General features: G+C 35.8%; 1 protein-coding gene across 1 annotated transcript; it reads right to left on the bottom strand.

The window, feature by feature from the left end:
- Positions 1 to 5,962: 5,962 nt before the first annotated feature.
- On the bottom strand, positions 5,963 to 17,020 carry LOC138704781 (LIM domain-containing protein A-like). Its single transcript, XM_069833016.1, has 4 exons — positions 16,967 to 17,020; positions 14,686 to 14,801; positions 11,704 to 11,849; positions 5,963 to 8,648 (listed from the first exon to the last, which is right to left on the bottom strand). The coding sequence occupies exons 1-4, from the start codon at positions 16,976 to 16,978 to the stop codon at positions 7,597 to 7,599; spliced, it is 1,326 nt and encodes a 441-aa protein (XP_069689117.1). The 5' UTR covers positions 16,979 to 17,020; the 3' UTR covers positions 5,963 to 7,596.
- Positions 17,021 to 19,791: the final 2,771 nt, after the last annotated feature.

The following is a 19,791-nucleotide window of genomic DNA, read 5'->3' as shown; positions in this document are numbered from 1 at the left end:
TTTCGTTCTCTCGCTTCCCTCGCCTAGGAGGTATCGCGTGTTCGAATCCCCTAGATAACTTTGTTCATTGTTAACGAGATATTCTGTGTTGTCATAAATGGAGTCCCGAAGTCGTACTGACACCACGTTAGGATATTCCAACCATGTGTCATGTATAGGGTCGTGACATCGGTATATTTGTATTAGTCTGAGGTGAACGTACGGCGCCCCTGACAGAATGTAGTCGACGTGTTTCAAGTACAGGCAGCGGAAGCGAATTTGACACACCTAAGCAAGCACGTTCCGTGTTTTGTATACGATTATTGTGTATTATAAAATCAATACAATACAATTATTGTATAATAAGGGTTAGTATCGGAAAGACCTAAAATGCTGGTGAGGTTGAGAAATCATACTTAAATTGTCACAAATGTGGTAAAACATAAGCCTAAAAAGATGTTTTTTTTTTTTTTTTTTACATTTAGAGTTTTAGAAAGCTGAAAACGTATAATACGGCGTTACAATTTTGCTTTCTCTATATTTAACTGTTACATTAATTTATTTATCACATCAATTTCGTACCTTTCTTTTCTTGCGTGTTGTTTGCCTGGTTTCGGTTTCTGTTGCAATAAACAACAACATTTATTTTCAAAGTTTCAAATGCAAATGACCGCCGAATGTCGGATAGTATAACCTTGTATGCGAAAAAACTGCATTCAACATCGGCTGAAACCAAGGGCACATATGTAAAATATTTCATATCATCAATTTCATTTCTACATCACAAAAAACCCGTAGTTTCAATTCATTATGCAAAATTGCAAAAGTGCGATTGTTATAAACTTCATGTAGAAATTAAATTGATGATGTGAAAATTTTACATATGCGCCCTTGATTTCAGCCGATGTAGAACGCAGTTTTTCCGCATTCAAGGTTATACTATCCGACTTTCGGCGGTCATTTTCATTTGAATCTTTGAAAATTAATGTTGTTGTTCGTTGCAGCAGCAACCGAAACTAAGCGAACAACATGAAAGAAAAGTAAGGTACAAAATAGTCGTGATAAATAAATTAATGTAACAGTTAGGGGAGAGTTGGGTAGTAACGGACATCGGGTAATATCGAACAGTGCGTTTCTTTCATCTACCACAGATGGTAGTACCTGAATGACGTGGTTACGTAACTGTATGTGACATCACAGAAACGTAACCATGTCATTCAGGTACTATCATCTGGTTGTAGATGAAAGAAACTCACTGTCCGATATTACCCGATGTCCGATACTACCAACTCTCCCCTAAATATAGGGACAGCAAAATTGTACGCCATATTCGTTTTCGGTGTTCTAAAACTGTAATGCAAAACTCTAAATATATATAAAAAAAATCTTTTCAGACTTATGTTTTACCACATTTGTGACAACTTAAGTATGATTTCCAACAATTATTCTCAACCTCACCAGCATATTAGACCTTTCCGATATTATTCCTTATTATACAATATTGTATTGTCTTGATTTTATAATACGCAATAATAGTATACAAAACAAGGAACGTGTTTGCTTAGGCGTGTGGCAAATTCGCTTCCGCTGCCTGTACGTGAAACACGTCGACTACATTCTGACCGGCGTCTTATGTTCACCTCAGACTAATACAAATATACCGATGTCACGGTCCTAGTCTTGTAGCGTATAGGTTATGTAATTGTAAACGGAGAATAAAAAGAACACGGAGCAATATTATTCAGATATCTGAAAATGCAATGTAACCAAATTAATGAAAAATATGCGCAATGTAAAGAGTATCAAACTTCAATTTTATGATCAGAGTAATAAGCCTATTTAATTTACAAATGGTTTTTAGAGAACCCGGAGGTTCATCGCCGCCCTCACATAAGCCCGCCATCGATTCCTATCCTAAGCAAGATTCATCCAATCCCTACTGTCATATTTCACCTCCCTCAAATCCATTTTAATATTATCCTCCCATCTAAGATAGGTGTCCCTGATATGGCCATGCTAAGATTTGAGAATTTTTCTAGCCGCCATTTTGAAAAAAATGTAAACCACTTTTTCCTTACTCGTTCTCAGTCTAATGGACTTTCTTAAAACAATTTCCTTTCCCAATAAAAATAGCTTTAATTGTCCAAAAAGTCCCAAATTCCAGAAGTCTACCTAATGGCCATATCAGGAACATGTGCACATGATATGGCCACTCTTGTTCCATGTTCTACAAATCGTGATTGTTTTCAGTTTGATAGCGCAGTTGTGCTAAAATTAAATAATTTTGGTGTAAAATGAATAAACATGATACTTAATAATCTTTTTTATAATTCAAAAGTGTAGTAAAACAGATTTTTCCATCAAAAATTAAGTTGTTTACAAAATTGGCAAAACAATTTAACTTCAAAAAACAAAAATGAATCATCATTCAAGAGTACAAGACAAAAATAAGATTTTGAAAACAAATTACTGATCGCAATTGGGACAAATAAAAATGTCTTTGTCAGCAACAGTGAGGCCAACACACTCTTCGTGGTAGAAATTCTCACAGACTCCGCAGAGTCGCATGTCCTTGACTTCGTCCTCCTGACAAACCGATTTAAAGGGACTAGTGGTCGTAAGTGTTTACACAGTTTTTTTGCAGAGGAACCCTGACGTTGCACGACGCAAAGCTCAAAGACTGAGCTCAGCCCGGGCTCTGAATCTTAGGAGTCAATGGCTAATCTACAGAAGACAAACGGAATATTCTCTGGCACAGCTGTTTTCTTGAACTGGTGTCAAGGAGGTTCTCCCACCTAACATTGATTCTTTAATGGGCCATCTTTCTCCAAATAGCGGCGTGAAGTACGTTTACGTACACAAAACGTTTTACTTGCGCCTTGAACTGAGAACTTTCCACTCTTTATACCGCTCACTGCCTTGGACATGGCTTCTTCAGCCTATAATCCTCTCTTATTCATGTTGACCGACACTATTTTATTTCTAAAACAAAATTTCTAAAGCTTCCACTAAAGCGAATACTTAAGCGAATACTTAAGTTATATGGACTTTATTGTCTACTAATGCCAAAGACTTCCAGCACATTTGCAAAAAGAAAAAAGTTTCCATTACAACGTAACGTATTTTCTACCGATTCAGATTAAAAAACACATGATTATGACGTCATTTTTTCTTACAATACAACATTTTTGCGTAATCCTAGCTATAAGGCATGTAAATTTGTCAAGTGAAAAAATAAAAGTGAAATGAACTTGATATGGCCATGGTGCATTTGATATGGCCATATCAGGAGCAGGTAAGCATTCACGAAAGTCGTTTGATTATGAACAACTCGTAAAAGATACGCCATCAACGACAACACCAATCAACAGAACATCAAAAACTGAATGGAGTATTATGGTTTTCATGAAACAAGTATTTGAAAAACATACATAAAACAAAGGAGACTTATCAGAGAAAAATAAGAAGAGGTCACATGAAAATCGCAAAACAGGCAACTGACGTCATATTGCTCAACCTGACAGGATGGGAAACTATCAAGTGACATACCAGGATGCCCTTTCATTGGATGCTGCTGCAATTTAGCGAATATTTTGGTTAACTAACTCACAAAAGGAGGGTGGCCATATCAGGAACATGGCCATAACAGGAGCACCCACCTTATTTCTCGGCCTCCCCAAAGGTTCTTTTCCTCAGGTATTCCAACTAACACTGTGTATGCATTTCTGGATTCGCCCATACGTGCTAAATGCTAGCGTCCTGCAATGTTCGAACATGAGAGAAGCAACCAAGACATTACATGAAACATTAATAGCACGATCTGTGCTAAAATATTTAAACGGTTAAAATATGAAGAAGTAGGAGTGGTAGTCAGCGAATATTTTTATAACTAGTTGGAATAAACACGACAGGCCTCCTTTTGCAGCGTGAACATCAGAGAATATCGAACTTCCCCATACTCGACAAACTTGAACCGAACATAGTGCCTGTAATGCACGATGCTACTACATACCCTACCCATCTCAAACGTCTGGATTTATTGTTCCTAATTATGTTAGGTGAAGAATGCAATGCAGTTTCAGGACAGTATTATAGGATCTCCTGGAAATGTCTGTCACCTTTCTTGGTAGTGAATCTCCTCGTGGAATTAGATTTCTTGTTCCTGGGCCTCGTTGGATGGCCAAAACCTAAATGGTTGTTATCAAATTGTATATGTTGAAAGAACAGTATCCACTGATGATAAAAAGGAAGCTTGATAAGGAACTCAGCAATTTTTTTCTCTCATTACTTGCCTCCATTAGTGCGTGATTTTATTCAACCGGTTGAAACGCCTGGTGGGGAAGTGTCGACATTGGGATGGGGGATGCGACGAATTGCGTCCATTATGTATGCTACACCAGAATAAGATAACATTTGTTGCTTTTGTGGCGAATTGGCCTACCTCCAACGCTACCCGCCTCGCAAATCATGTCCTGTATGTAGGATACTCTATGAATACCTGGTAAACACAGATGCTCTGAAAAACGTGGGAAATTCCTGAGCATGCATTTTATGTTTAGTGTCTTATTAATCAGAATAATTCAATAAGGAAACTAAGTTGATTGTAATTGTTTAATAATATTAGCAAAATCAAAATGTTGTAATAAATATTTTCTGATTTAGTCCACACCTGCGGAGTAACGGTTAGCGCGTCTAGCCGCGAAATCAGGTGGCCCGGGTTCGATTCCCGGTCGGGGCAAGTTACCTGGTTGAGGTTTTTTCCGGGGGTTTCCCTCAACCCAATATGAGCAAATGCTGGGTAACTTTCGGTGCTGGACCCCGGACTCATTTCACCAGCATTATCACCTTCATCTCATTCAGACGCTAAATAACCTGAGATGTTGATAAAGCGTCGTAAAATAACCTAATAAAATAAAATAAATTTTCTGATTTACTCAATGATAATTTTACCTAATAGATGGCACTGAATTCAGAACACATTCAATATTATCCCAAACCATGGAAATTGATGATAATGATCATTTTTGTTTATTTACCTTCGAAAAGGAATATAGTAGAACCTGGGTCATACATAACTCAGTGAGACCCTATACGTGGTTCTGGTTTGTACGTAATTATATACAGGTCCTGGCAAAATTACATTTAATTACATATAAATTGGGAAAGGAACTGGTCACCCTATCCCATTATCTCCTGGATTAGTTGCCTCATGAGTGATGCCTATTTTCAAACCTATCTCCGGAGAGTTAACTAAACAACAAAAACAGCAGCAATATATAATTCTCTTCTGTAAGTATTTTTAATGGAGTTTGAATTGTATTTTTGTTCGCTTTCATATGTAATAAAGTTTCATTTTAACTTCACATTAATTGTCTTATGACTTTGAATCAGGGTTTAAGCCACAGTCGCGTTTGTCGAATTTTGCTACTCGACTTCTAAAAATGCAACAAACTTTGAATGTAATGTGCAAAAATGCAACAACTACATTGGACTTCAGAAACGAAGATGGTAATGGAGAAAATGAAATCGGAGATGTGTTTGAACTAATCTGAATTTAAATGAAATGTTAATGGCATGGGTAATGTTCAAAAAAGTTATTGAGAGACAGATGTTCAGGAATTGATTTCAAAGAGTTGGCGCAATTCATTTAAGTTAAGTGAACAATTTATTCTAATTGATTTATATAATTCTATCGCATACTGTAAATTGTGAGCGAGGATTTAGTTGCATGAATCTCTTAAAAACTGGAATTAGAAACTGCATTTCAGTAAAAAGAGTTAGCACTCTGCTAACAATAAATCTTGAAGGGCCTAATAGTAAATAATTTCAATGTTTGAATACCCATAATATAACGTATTTTAATGTGATATAAAGTCAGCAGTAATTGATTCTAATAATACCTACGTCTAATGATTTACTTACATAAGTATATCTAGAGTATGATAAGATGGATTGAAAATAATAAAACTCCAAGAAACAAATTACATGACTTTTTATTTCTGCATACTTTATTAATTTTATCTTTCTGCACAATTATTTATAATAATGCACAAGCATTTCGAAATTTGCACAAATATAATTGCTAATTTTTGCGACAATTATTTATTTTCTAGGTTAAATCCTGCTTTCAATACGTTTTAAACATTTCCCACAACCCTCAAGGTCGGCTGCGGGATACGAGAAACATATTGTAAGCCATGTGACAGTGAAAACCACTGCCTATACGTATACATAAGTGATTTCAAAGTTATCGGACCCGTAACGGTGAGATAACAAAGTCACACAGCCCAGGCGAATACAGAGCCGACATGCTTCGTCTTTACACAATAGCGTATCTTCTTTCTCATAGGACATGTTCCAAACATTTGGAAACAGTTGCACGTCACTGAATATCTGTCTAGCAATAATGAGCTACTCGCTAGAAGGCAAATATAGATTTATAAAAGAAGTTGAGGGAAACCCCAACAAAACAAAAACTGAAATTATAAGAGGATTCTAATAAAAATGTACCCTGTGATATAAACATTAATAATAAAGATATCTTAAAGTCTGAGTTCATTACTGAAGAAAAAGAATTTATAGTAAATGTAGCTATGTACGGTATTGTATTTATTTCGAACATTAAAAGTCTACTTACTTTCTGTTGATTAAAACATATTTGAACAGGTTAAAATAATCCTTAAATGCTCCCAGCTCTCTGTGTTCTATATATTATTATAACGTTCCGAAATACATATGATGTTTCCATGCAGATATTCTGCGTCATCGTACGATGAAAGAGTAGTGAAAAGGAGAAAAATTCTCTCCGGAACCGGAATTTGAACCCGGGTTTTCAGCTCTAAGTGCTGATGCTTCAGTCACTAAGCCACACTGGATTCCCATCCCGGTGTCGGATCAAATCCTCTCAGTTTTTAAATTCCACCTCTTGGGTTCCCTCTTGTGGCCGCCCTCTGCAATACGTCATAGATGTCTATGAACGTAGGACTAATGTCCACACATGTGCGGAGGTGCACTCGTTATGAGTGACTGGTTGGCCGGGATCCGACGGAATAAGCGCCATCTTAACTCACAAGTGATTTACGCATATCATATATATTATTTTAATGTACCGAAGTACATATGATGTTTCCATGCAGAGGAGGATTCGATTCGACACCGGGATGGGAATCCGGTGTGGCTTAGTGGATAAAGCATCAGCACGTAGAGCTGAAAACCCCGGTTCAAATCCCGGTGCCGGAGAGAATTTTTCTCCGTTCCACTACTCTTTCATCGTCTCTGTGTTCTGTTAAACTGATTCCTAATCACTCCAAAATTTCGTACCTTATATTCAAATCGTATTTATGCTTAATTTTGAGTTGTGCGTCATTTCAATCATTCCCCTTCACTTACGTACAACCCTGGTTTGACTTCAAATGATTCATCAGTCTAAATGTAGTCTAATCAAGAAGTTGCAGATAAAATTTCTTCACAGATTTTCACTAGTGTAGAAATGATTGTTTCGGGTTACATTAATTTAGAACTTCATTGACAAAATGACTATTAATTAGTGTTCAAAACAAATTATGTTAGGCATTTTCGAAATGCTTAGGATGGCAAGTGAAGTTCTTCTCTTGAGATTCACGCGTACCGCTCTTCCACTTCACTGATAGCCTTAGCGACGCGCTCGCTGATGTCATCTTTCCTGGCCACGAAGCCCGTGTAGTAATTGAAAGGAGCCTGCGCCTTGTGTTTCGTTATCGACCTAATGATCAACAACGTGACGTAGGAAACAAAAAGAATTGCCGCATACAACGGTACGTAAAACAGTTTTCTGCCGATGTAGTAGTAGCCAGTAACTTGTTGCTTTTTGTGTGGAACTTTTTCCTTCGGCGGCGGTGGCGTGGTGGTCGTGTGGTGTTCCTCTATTTCCTCAACCAGAGCCCAGGGTGGCAAATGTTCCACGTAGAAATGTTGGTGCTCGTGGTCGTGGGAGTCCACTTCATGGCCATGGTGGTGATCCATCTCATAGCCATTATGGGTGTCCATCTCATGGCCATTGTGGGAGTCCATCTCATGGCCATTGTGGGAGTCCATCTCATGACCATTGTGGGAGTCCATCTCATGGCCATTGTAGGTGTCCATCTCATAGCCATTGTAGGTGTTCATCTTATGGCCATTGTGGGTGTCCATCTCATAGCCCTTGTACGGGTTCTCGGAGTTCATATTGTTTGCTTCCATTTCTTGGGAAGGTTTTCTTTGTGGAGGTTGCATTGCTGTAGCCTTGTTATCGGACTGTTTTTGACTGTCTTTACCTGACTGCGTATTTTGTAATGGTGTTTCTTTGTCTGGTCCGAGTTTGTAAGGATATATCCGTGACGATATCTGTTGTACGTAACCCTTATTCCCGTACCTCTCTGAAGATACTCGACGGTTATTGTACTGCACATGATGCTGTGGTGTGCGGAAGTAACTATGTTGTCTTCTGGATGAGTGATTCTGTTGTTGAACCTTATCTTGTACTATACTCGTGATGCGGGATGAGTTTCGGATGAGGTAACCTGAAGAATTATGCGATGGTGAGATCCGATGCGCTCTGTTTTTGTTTGAAGTGTGGCTGTATTGTGTCCCGTTGAATGGAGAACCCCATTTGTCTTCAAATGTTGAAACATTTCTCGAACTTTTATTAAAATCTGTAAGTGAAAATACATACTCATAAATAAAAATGTAAGTTCAATTAATCTGAAGACGTTCATGTTTGAAATCAAAGAAGTACTTTGCACTGTTGACTTGAAGCTGGTGAACATGATAATATTATGATACGTAGTTCATTGAAATGCATAACATTTTTAACTGTAATTAAAATAAAAATCTCCTGAAATATACCTATCTAATGAAATTGAAATGTACGACAATAAAAATTGAAATATTTTTGGCATTTCGTAACCTGAGCTTATACAACTTGTATATACATATTATAGTAAAACCCCGCTAGTCCGAAATAAATGAGACCGGATTATCGAAATTTCGGATGAAGCGAAGACAGGAAGGTAGCATTGACTTGGGCTCCGGACCCTGGAATTATCTGGTACTTTGTACTCGTATGTGGATGAGATCAGATTCTATCGTGTTAAGGCAGGATATTCCGCTTATCAACATTGGATTCTCGACTGTCGGACTGCAACAATCACCCTGTAGGCTTTTCTTGACTTTCGAGGTAATAAATTTAACGAAGGGAAGACGAAGTGCCTTAGTAGAATGAGAGAGTGAAACGGGAAGACGCCGAGAAAAACAGTGTACGTCTGCTTTGTTCACCACAAAATCGATCATGACCAGGCCGGAGATCGAACCCGGACCACCTAGACGAAAGGCCGGCAATAGCCCTGAGCCACAGACACGGCTAGTTACATCGTACTGAACTATGTCTATTATGTTTGTTAGAGGCACTTCAATAATTTTTACGCTCATTCAGTTGGGAAAACTTGGCCAATTTCGTGATATTTCTTTTTAAATTTACCAGGAAATTATACCAGCGACAAATGTAATTTTGATGGTATAGTATAAATGGTAGAAAATGTACTATAACATAGATTTTGTTCACTGCGCTCTTGCAGTATCGTGAGCGGATTTTTTGGAAATTACTTGAGTTGTGAAATCTATAACATTGAATTTGTGCGTGAATACACCATGCGATTTTCTTTGTTAGAAGAAGATTTTTTTGCTGTGTTGTGGCCCAAATTGTTTTCAATATGGAAGTACTGACATTGTATTCTTCTTTGTGAAAAACATATGAGTGATATGAATAAAGCTGAAAGCTTGATTTGCATATGAGTGATATGACTATCAATGCACTGATTATGTAACAGAAGCTTATCCAGGGAGGTATTTTCTTAGTGTTTTTCTCATTCCACATGGTCATTTTTGTTCTTTAAATTTTTTCTATGCTCTAAAACACTCTCTAATTGGAGAAATATTAAATGCATGGAACGTAAAATATTTGTGTGCGTATTCATAGCATCTATGATATATAATGTGCATGTCGAGAATGTTGCAGATGGCAGATAATTAAATGTGGAGAGAAATACTATATAAATGATATGAAAGAAACAATTGATTGTGTCTTAAACAAATGAAAACAGCGCAGAGAACTCGTATTTTCTTGGCAAATTCGACGAGAACCAGAAGCCACCAAAGCAACAGTCAATGAGAATGACATTTCCAGCTTCTCAAGTGAGCTAAAGAGGTAGACAACGAAACAGCATCATCTTAAGAGCCAAACATAGAATAACTGTGCTTAAAGAAAAGCCGAATGATAAGCCTAATGATTTGATGCGATCTTGCTGAAGAAATTTTGAGGGCGGCAAGCATGGTGAAAGATGAATTCAGTGAGTCAGTTATGATCAATGGTTTCATGAAACATGTCAAGGTTTTCAAAACACCGAAAGAATTTTAATTGTTTGAGTTGTAGGTATGAATCTGATTAAGGAATTTAAAATTAGACTCGATAGTACCCTTGTATTATCACGAAATTATACCAGTCCTTCTGCAGAGATAATTTTTTTGTTTATATACATTGTTTGTTTGTAAATATTGCATAAATTTATTTGAGGTAAAAATGCTGACATCTTAACTTCCTGAAATCTAAAAATGTACGCACATTAAAAAGACTACTTTTTAAATTTGAATCTTATTTTTGCACCAAAACCTTAGTACTACCACAGTCTACAATATACAGTCACGAAGCTTGGGGTGATTTTTTGGATTTCTGGCGATAGTTGCTAGCCGCTTGGAGCGCTGTGAGTACTAGGAACAATAGACTGTGTCACTGCCATCGTGATCTAATACAGGCCGTAAGGCAGACCATGTGACTCGCTTAACCCGATCACGAAGGCCGGCGTTTAAACCATATAAATTAATTGGAATGCATAAAGAGTAACATATATTTCTCTAAAATGTAGTGTAATTGCATTAATAAAATTTAAAACAATGATTAGGAGACACTTCAGACATAATTCCTTGCTAGTTAAGGTGTAATATTATTTTTGGTGTGAAAATTACGTTGTTCGTATGTGTAATACCTGCCTTTATTTCGATTAAATATTGCGAAATTCTTGTACATTCATTTATGCACGATTCAATAATTTTCAATTGCACCGCACGAATATTTAGATATGTTGAAATTATTGGTTATGTTTACTGTACCAGTTGCCCATTTCTGTCTAATTTTAGTGGTCTCCACTGCCCTGCCACTACATATGTATGTTATGTCATATGGAAATTACAGGTTATGTTTACTATATTTAACTTATATTCCTGTATTTGTAATTATACATTATAATTAAACATAATGTCATGTATGACACCCGTCACATTCTATTTGTCTGTATTTTAATACTACAATTGAGTACTGAATTGTTGTATTTATCTACTACCTAAGAGACGAAGTAACACAATCGTACGTACACTAATTTCATAGGAGTGATATGGTAAATTTTATGTCTACAATTAAGGAAGGGAGATGTGCTAAATTAAGCTCACAATATAAATTCATTTTTATTGAACCTCAAAATAGCTTCCATTCCAAATTTAAAATGCTGATGCGAACAGATTATGTTAACACGTAAAATTCTCCCCCCTCATTGACGTAATATGCTGTGGAAGGCTCTACCTTCAACGGATGAACATACATGAAAATTTATTTTTAAATTTAATTTGTACAATAGAGTCAGTAAGTTGTTGCAAATTTACCTCTGAATCCATTGTGGGTTTCTGATCCCACAATCGGATAATTCCTGATGGTGGTTGCGGTGTAATACTGATTTGGTCCTTCATAATCTCCAAGATGTGTATTTTCTGTTACGTTATTGTTGTGTAAGGTCTGTGTATGATTAACACTGAAACAAAATAAAATATAAATCCAGACCTTAATTCTATGCAAGAGAGAACGTACTGTAGCCTATATCAAGCGAAGTCAAACGACTATAATTTATTTGAACGATCATAGTAATGGTACACTTTTGGTTCGCACTCCCGATGAAGTAAAAGCTTGTGGCCGGGAGTGGAGTTTACATCGAATAATGAAAAAGTAATATTACAAGTTTAAGCCTGTACTAAAATAATTATTTAATTGTTTAATTTATATAATCAAATATATGTAAGCAAAAGTAAAGTGATGAATGTCAAAATAATAATACAAGAAAGAATAATATAAGAAATACAATGAAATTTTATCAAATATATGTAAGCAAAAGAAAGTGATGAATATCAAAATAATAATACAAGCAATAATAATACAAGAAAGACAATGCAATTATATGAAATATATGTAAGCAAAAGAAAGTAATGAATATCAACATAATAATACAAGAAATAATAATACAAGAAAGACAATGCAATTATATGAAATATATGTAAGCAAAAGAAAGTAATGAATATCAACATAATAATACAAGAAATACAATGAAATTATATCAGGTAAAACATAGAAGATTCGGTTAACTAGGAAGTAGAAATAATAGAGTGAAATGAAAAATATTAAATAATATAATTTTAAAATAAATGGAAAATATTATGCAATAATATAATGTAGTAATAATTATTATATACATAAATGATACTTTTAATTTATTTATTGAATTTTGAAAGATTGAAAGATTCCTAACTTAGAAAAATATTTTTTTTTTTTCAAAAATTTCATGTAAAGAAAAAATGAAAAAAAAAAAAAAACAAAAAAACAAAAGTAAATATGTATGCATATATGTCAGTGTTTAAAATCAGTTGAAGTGCTTGCTTTTTAAATAATTTATTATTGGAAGTTGCTAATTTTGAATGTTTTTTTAATGAAGTTATTATACAATCTCGGGCCGAAATTTGAGGCATGCCTTAGTCCTGCTTCAGAATTGCATTTTGGTTCAAACAAAAGACATGACATAATTTGTCTTCTTGTACTGTAACCATGGTCATGATAATAATAATTATTATTTTTGTGGTAGTATTTTCATAGGGTATATATGTATATTTGTTTAATATTCAGTACATTGAATTCTTTGTATATGAGGCGTGTATGAAGTATCTTGGATAGTAGAGCAGGGCATTCTATCCTTTAAACGAGGTGTAACAGTAACGTAGAATCTTAGAATCGCATGCAGGCACACGCTTAAAAGATGTTCTACGTAACTGTTGCATCTCGTATAAAGGCTAGAAATGCCCGCGCTGAACATGTCTGGCTTAGAGGCACGAGAGCACTTGTGTCTTAGTGTTGTATGTACTGTATCATCTGGTGGTACGGCTTGTTAGAGATGTTTCACAACTGTTATTAAACAAAAATTTATCATTCTGTATTGTGTGGATTATTAGGCCTACCTTACGATACTTAAAACTTCTAAGTAAATAAATTTCGCTACATGACACTGTTATGTCCCTTATACAGAGTGATTCACGAGGATTTACCGTCCTTTACGGAGCTTATTCCCAAAGACATTCTGAGCAAAAAATGTCATATAAACATGGGTCCTATTCTCAATATTTACAGAGTTACGTTTCGTTATTGGAACGCATTGGTGTGAACGCGTGATCTTGGTCAGCGTGCAGTCAGCAGCCAGCGCGAACGCTACGGAAATCAAAGATAGCCGTATGCAGTTACGTAGAGCGACGAGTGCCGTTCACAAGCGTGCGGCCAAGTGTACTCAAGCGGACGGCGACTTTTTTTTTAAATGTGTTGTAAACTCTCCAAGACTGCAAATTAGGATGCAAAATTGAACTGCAAATAATTAAGTCGGTGGAAGTGGTGTGATTTGTAATAATTGTTGTGATAGGAGCGTAAGAATAATGTAATTTTCTAGTTAAAATAGAAAAATATGTCTGTACGAAGCAACTAAGGAGTTCACAGCACATTTTAAGCTTCATAATACTTTCCAATTAAAGAAATGATACTTCTGAGCGGTTCATTCTCTGTATTATTCTTTTACGTTCAAACTAAAAAAAAAACGTATTTTACAAATAATGTAAAATTTGTGTAACTCTAAAAATATTGAGAATAGGAACTATGTTTATATGATTTTTTGCTCAAAATGTCTTCGGAAATAAGCTCCGTAACGGACGGAAAATCCTCGTGAATCACCCTGTATATTAGACTGTGTTAGCGAACATTAAAACAAAGTTTTGAAGTACAGAATGTGATGTAACTTGTTAATTTAACACAGAATAACGATTCTGAATATGAGGGCTGGAAATGTGTTTGCATGTCTAAAACATTTATTTTGATATAAAATTTTTAACCTTGCATTATATATTTAGTTTATTGCTGTACCACAGTGCCCGAAGAACAAATACTTTTCTTTATCCAAATTTTAAAATCTCAAAACTCATTTTTATGACTTTTCTCCCTTTATCCATACACCATCCAATTTTCTCATCATAGTATTTAAATTAAGTAAAAATAATGACAAAATAATCTTTACAGCCGATTTTGAGTGTATCATAATAGGCCCTACTTCTTCATTACTTAAAAAAAAAAGAAAAAAATTAGTCACATTCATACCTGAAAGATGCTTGAACTTGAGTTCAAAACATTATCGGTTAACCTAATCTCGGAGGTTGATTGTGATGGCTGTTATTATTATTATTATTATTATTATTATTATTATTATTATTATTATTACTATTACTATTATTATTATTATTATTATTATTATTTGTTGTTGTTTTGCAGAACAGTTATATTTTTCTTACCCTGCGATGTCACCCTTGATTTGGGATAATTTAGCATAACTGGAAGCCAGCATGTCAACAAGCGATGAAAGAGCGCCGGAACTCCTACAAGACAGCGCCACTATCAGCACCAGACCCTGTTTCAACGGCAAAAACAAATGAGCGTCAAAGGGATGAATTATTAAGAGCTGCAGGTAATACCGAAGCATTCGTGAATAACTTATCTGACATCTACTCTGACAACATCAAAATTCTATTGACATTAAGTTATTTCCGTCCTTCCCGTACGAAATCAAAACTACTGCCTTACAAACAATGTCATGTGTAAAATTTATTGCTTTAATACTCGAAACAACACTTAGACACACAACTTTTATTAAACTGAAAATTTAAAGAATTGTAAGTAGTGTTCCATAATTTACTTCAACTGTATACATAAAAATATTAAAGGAATAGAACATCTTATTGAATTTTAGACAAAGATAATTTACACCGTTATTTAGAACGTTATGTTTGTTATTTACTACTGAAAGTTCGTGACTTGAGAATTAGTAACGTAACGTAACGAAATAAATAATGAAGGCAAGAGAATGTTTAGAAGTAAATAATACAAAAGTGCGTTTACATACAACGTTTCAATCCCAATGGGAAGATAAGTTATCTCTTGTATAGCACATTACTAATTTGAAGGAAGTCGATTAAATATTAAGGCTCAAGATCCGACCAAGCAAATGATTAAAATAAAATTACAACTTTGTATCATAAGATTAAAGAACACGCAATACTCAAATTTTATATTTCTTATTGCACATAATGTTGGAATTTATAAGACGACTACCTCCTACTTACACAGTATATCCAATCATTTCATGAACACAATCCAACATTCTTTTAAACACCAAACTCTTATTTTGAAACAAAAAAAATATTGTTAAACTTCAGGACAGTCGTACAACAGTTTATGACATAACAAAATGTATTGGTAGGCTAAATATAGCGCAATTAGTATATATATATATATATATATATATAAAATAATAATAATGATAATAATAATAATAATAATAATAATAATAATAATAATAATAATAATTCGTGGCGCTACAGCCCGTGAAGGGCCCAGACCGACCAGCCGGCTGCTGGCCTCACGCCCACATGTCGAAGTAGAGGTGGACGATCATCCAACCAGAATGGAGGTATCGTGTGGTTAGCACGATGATCCCACCAACCGTGATAGCTGGCTTTCGCAACCGGATTTTGCTACCTATCGTAGCTCCTCAAGTGATCACGATGATGGTTGAATACCGGTCCCATACACTGGCCAAAATTTAATGAGAAAATTTATTCCCCCATGAGGACTCGAACCAGCGCGCATTCCGTAACGCGAGTCTTAAGCAGGATGTCTTAGACCACGACGTCATGGCGCGGGACATATTTGTCTACCAAATATGAAGTCCTTTGTCTTGTCCATCACATTGCATTTTCGTGAAATTGAAAGTATTATATGTCTACTTTTTTTATAGGAACAATAGTCTGTATTTCTTTTTTGTATTTATATGTGCTATCTGGTGGGATGGAAGAGAAGGGCTTATGACCTTAATACTGTCAGATTAAATAAATAAATAAGTAAATAAATAAATAAATAAATAAATAAATATTAGTCTTTTTTACTTCGTTTAAAACGATTTTGTATCAACTACTGCGTTATTTAACGTCGATGAAATTGGTGATAGCGAGATGGTATCTGGCGAAATGAGGCAGAAGATTCACTGTAGATTACCTAACATTCGTCTTACGACTGGGGAAAATCTCGAAAAAATCCAACCAGGTAATCAACCCAAGCGGGAATCGAACCCAAGCCCGAGAATAACTTCAAATCAGCAGGCAAACACACTACTGCCCATGGTGGGAGTCCCATCACGCTACTGTCTGAAAGGAACAATAGTCAAAGTAAGTGCGTGCGTGTGTGTGTGTGTATGTGCGTGCGTGCGTGTGTATGCCAGAAAGTCGATTTTGTTCTGATTCAGGTAACATTTCCGAAAACTATTTGCCAAAACATTACTATATTTCAATACAGATGTACCAAAATAAATAATTAAACTTCGTAAACATCTGTAGTCCATTAATAGCCATGTGTGTCTATTTCCCTACCGGAGTTATGAGTGTAAAGACTCTCTTTCCATTAACTGTACTCTATCGTTTGTAAATATAGATACATTAAATAATATATGCAGGATCTGTTTAACTTGTATGCAAGAAAAGAGAATTTGGAATTATCCCTTTCGAGAATCACTCTACTCACCAGTAGACTCATCGCAGTGTTCACAACTGACTGCCACAGTGGATCGGACAGCGTTTTTCTTACTGTGGACATAGCGGGTCCTTCTATTTCACACGTATTTACGGTGCCGTTTCCATAGATCGAAACAACGAAAATTGTCACCGCAAACATTACTACACACCAAAAGGCAAACATAATACAGTTACAATTTCAGCAATAGCCTTCATCTTATTAAGTAAGTAGATGCTTTCGACCTTTTGTCTTTAAGCTAATGATTTCTTCAGAGGTTTTAAAACAATGTCTTTGATGTAACTTCAAAATACTGTATAACACAACGAATTTCGTCGTGATTCCAGCTCTTAGATTATGACAGTATTAGAAAACACTGAACGTATGAATAACAATATACTCAAGACTAGTATTTTAAACAATTAGGTCTATTATTATAACGTTGTTTTGCGAGTTATTATGTTGCGCTCATGGGCTGAAATAGTGACATACTTAACTAAAAAAAATCAAGTTTTGAGATAAATGAGTTTAAAGTTCATCTTAGTATTGAAATGTAGAAAGCATAGGATTAATGGTAAATATCTGTAAGTACTGGTCCTGTCTTTTCGAGAAAAGAACATCCCAAAAAATCCAGATTTTCGCCCCAAGAATTAAAACACTATGAAAAAATAAGTGGAAAGCGTTAAAATTTCGAAAAACTTGAAAAGAACAAAAAAATCCTCTGAATACTTCCAATTTTCGCCAGTAAATTCAAAATAGGCTACAACAAATTCACAAAAACAAAAAAGAAAAACTTTAAATATAGACAACTTCAAAGTAACATTTCAATTTATAATAACGATCAACTTAACATTCCTAACCTAATATACTCTAACCCAGGGATACAGAACTGGCGAGAGAGGGGTGAAAAGCATGGCGAAAGCGTTGGTTCCCCGTCCACAGTCCACCGGCGTTGAATGACGTATCTGTGGCCCGTAGGCAATCACATAAGACAGACACTGAATACAAATCCCCTCCCCTACCAAGTCAATGACGCGGGGGTGGAAGGAAGGGGTGAGTGACGTATCCAATGAGTGACTAAACGCTACAATTGGTGCCCAGTTCTGTAAGCCTGCTGTAACCTAACCTAACCTAACCTATGTCAACGACGAAACAGTTCATCACGATCAAACTACGATCACTTACCGCTCATTAATGAAGACGTGGATACATTTCCCCCACTTCCATGAAAAAAATAATGCATGCGTTCACGATGATCTGGCTATGCCCTCTTGAACTATCAACTCTGCTAAATATCCGCCGTCTGTAATTACAACCTACACACAAACCATCATCACGAGACGTAGAATTACACACTCCTTCAATTACCAGAACTAATTTAAAAATGAGAGAGGCCTACACGTCCGACTCGCGACAGAATCTTGCGCGGATTTTTTAATAAAAACGTGAACTAATCAAACCTAACCTTCGTATATGCAATATGTGTAACCAGAGCACGAAGGAAACTGCTTGATTTGATCTGCAATGTACACGCAGTATGCGTGAGGACGTTGTCGTGCAAAAAACCATCCCAGAACGAAATATGATGTACATTTCGCCATAAGAAATTGCATCACCGGGAGTATCTCTCGGAATCCTTAGAGCACACATTTTGAACACGCGTAGCACTGCAAGTAACAGCCGCAAGATCCTCCCTGTACCATTGCTCGAAGCGGAATGAATAACGCAACATTCACTGCAACGACGGCATCGCTATACCGATTATTGCGCGCTCTATATGAACATTAAATTACTTTATGAGTAGCCCTCGTATAATCTTTGACTTCATAAAGTGATTTTTGAGATGTAGTTTCGTCTGTCGCAAGAGTCTGTTCATATTCAACGTTTGTCAGTCAATTGGTGCTACAAAGTATGCTTATACATTTTATTTTTACTAACATTTTTAATATTAACCTGGCTATACCTTTGGATCAACGCCGTTTGCTACCCCCTTCCATGACTGGAGTTCGATGATACTGGTGTAATGTACAAACAAATCACTTTACTAGGTATAGGAGGGAAGAAAAGTTGTTCATCCATTTACGTAAACTAGGAAATATCGTGATTTTTATTTTGATAATTTTCATTAGGTTTCTGTTTAATCAAAATACAGTACAGTATTAACAATGAGTGTTTTTATTCACGAACTGAGCTGTCCATGTGGACGTATTCATTATCCAGTGTATATTATACTGTCTACAGCACATTGGCGTACAATATAGAGAATGAAGTTAAATTGAAAAATAATCATAATAAGGATATTTAAACACATTTTTTAAAATGGTGGCCGTTCATTTCGATACAGGCTTCAGTTCTAATGTGCATATTATTGCACTATAGACTATTGTACCTAATCCCAATTACCAGTTTCGTTCTTCGTACTAGTAACTCATGTTGAAATAATTCTGTACCTACTCTATAAAAGAGTACCTTACGTACTGTAAATTCAATCTTCACTTCGCCCGATCCGAAAAGATAAAATTACTCAGACATACCCTACTGTCCGTCCAAGTGGTTATGTCGTAGGGTCGTAGAAAGGGGGGAAATCACGTGACAGTTAATTATTTAACGAGGCCCATTTATTTAATTTTTAAACAGTTGTATAATATTGCACAGACGTCCAATTCCTAACAGAAATTAATGTTCCCAGAGAAGAGCTAAGACAGCCCAGCCACTAGCTGGCGAATGAAAGCTGGTGGGGGAAACCGGGCTACGACGTAGGCAAATGAGCGACAGTAGCTGTGCGAAAATGATACAATATTGAAAGCTCTTTCGTCACTGGAAAACGCGAACATATT

The sequence above is a fragment of the Periplaneta americana genome, chromosome 1, assembly GCF_040183065.1.
Source record: "Periplaneta americana isolate PAMFEO1 chromosome 1, P.americana_PAMFEO1_priV1, whole genome shotgun sequence".
Classification (NCBI taxonomy): domain Eukaryota; kingdom Metazoa; phylum Arthropoda; class Insecta; order Blattodea; family Blattidae; genus Periplaneta; species Periplaneta americana.
This window is presented reverse-complemented; position numbering and strand designations above follow the sequence as displayed.

What these genes read in the sequence shown, in the direction of transcription:
- LOC138704781 (XM_069833016.1), bottom strand. An exon ending in ATCAAGGGTGACATCGCAGG is followed by an intron (nt 11,850 to 14,685) that starts GTAAGAAAAATA and finishes ATTTTGTTTCAG; the next exon opens with TGTTAATCATACACAGACCT. An exon ending in AACCCACAATGGATTCAGAG is followed by an intron (nt 8,649 to 11,703) that starts GTAAATTTGCAA and finishes TTTCACTTACAG; the next exon opens with ATTTTAATAAAAGTTCGAGA.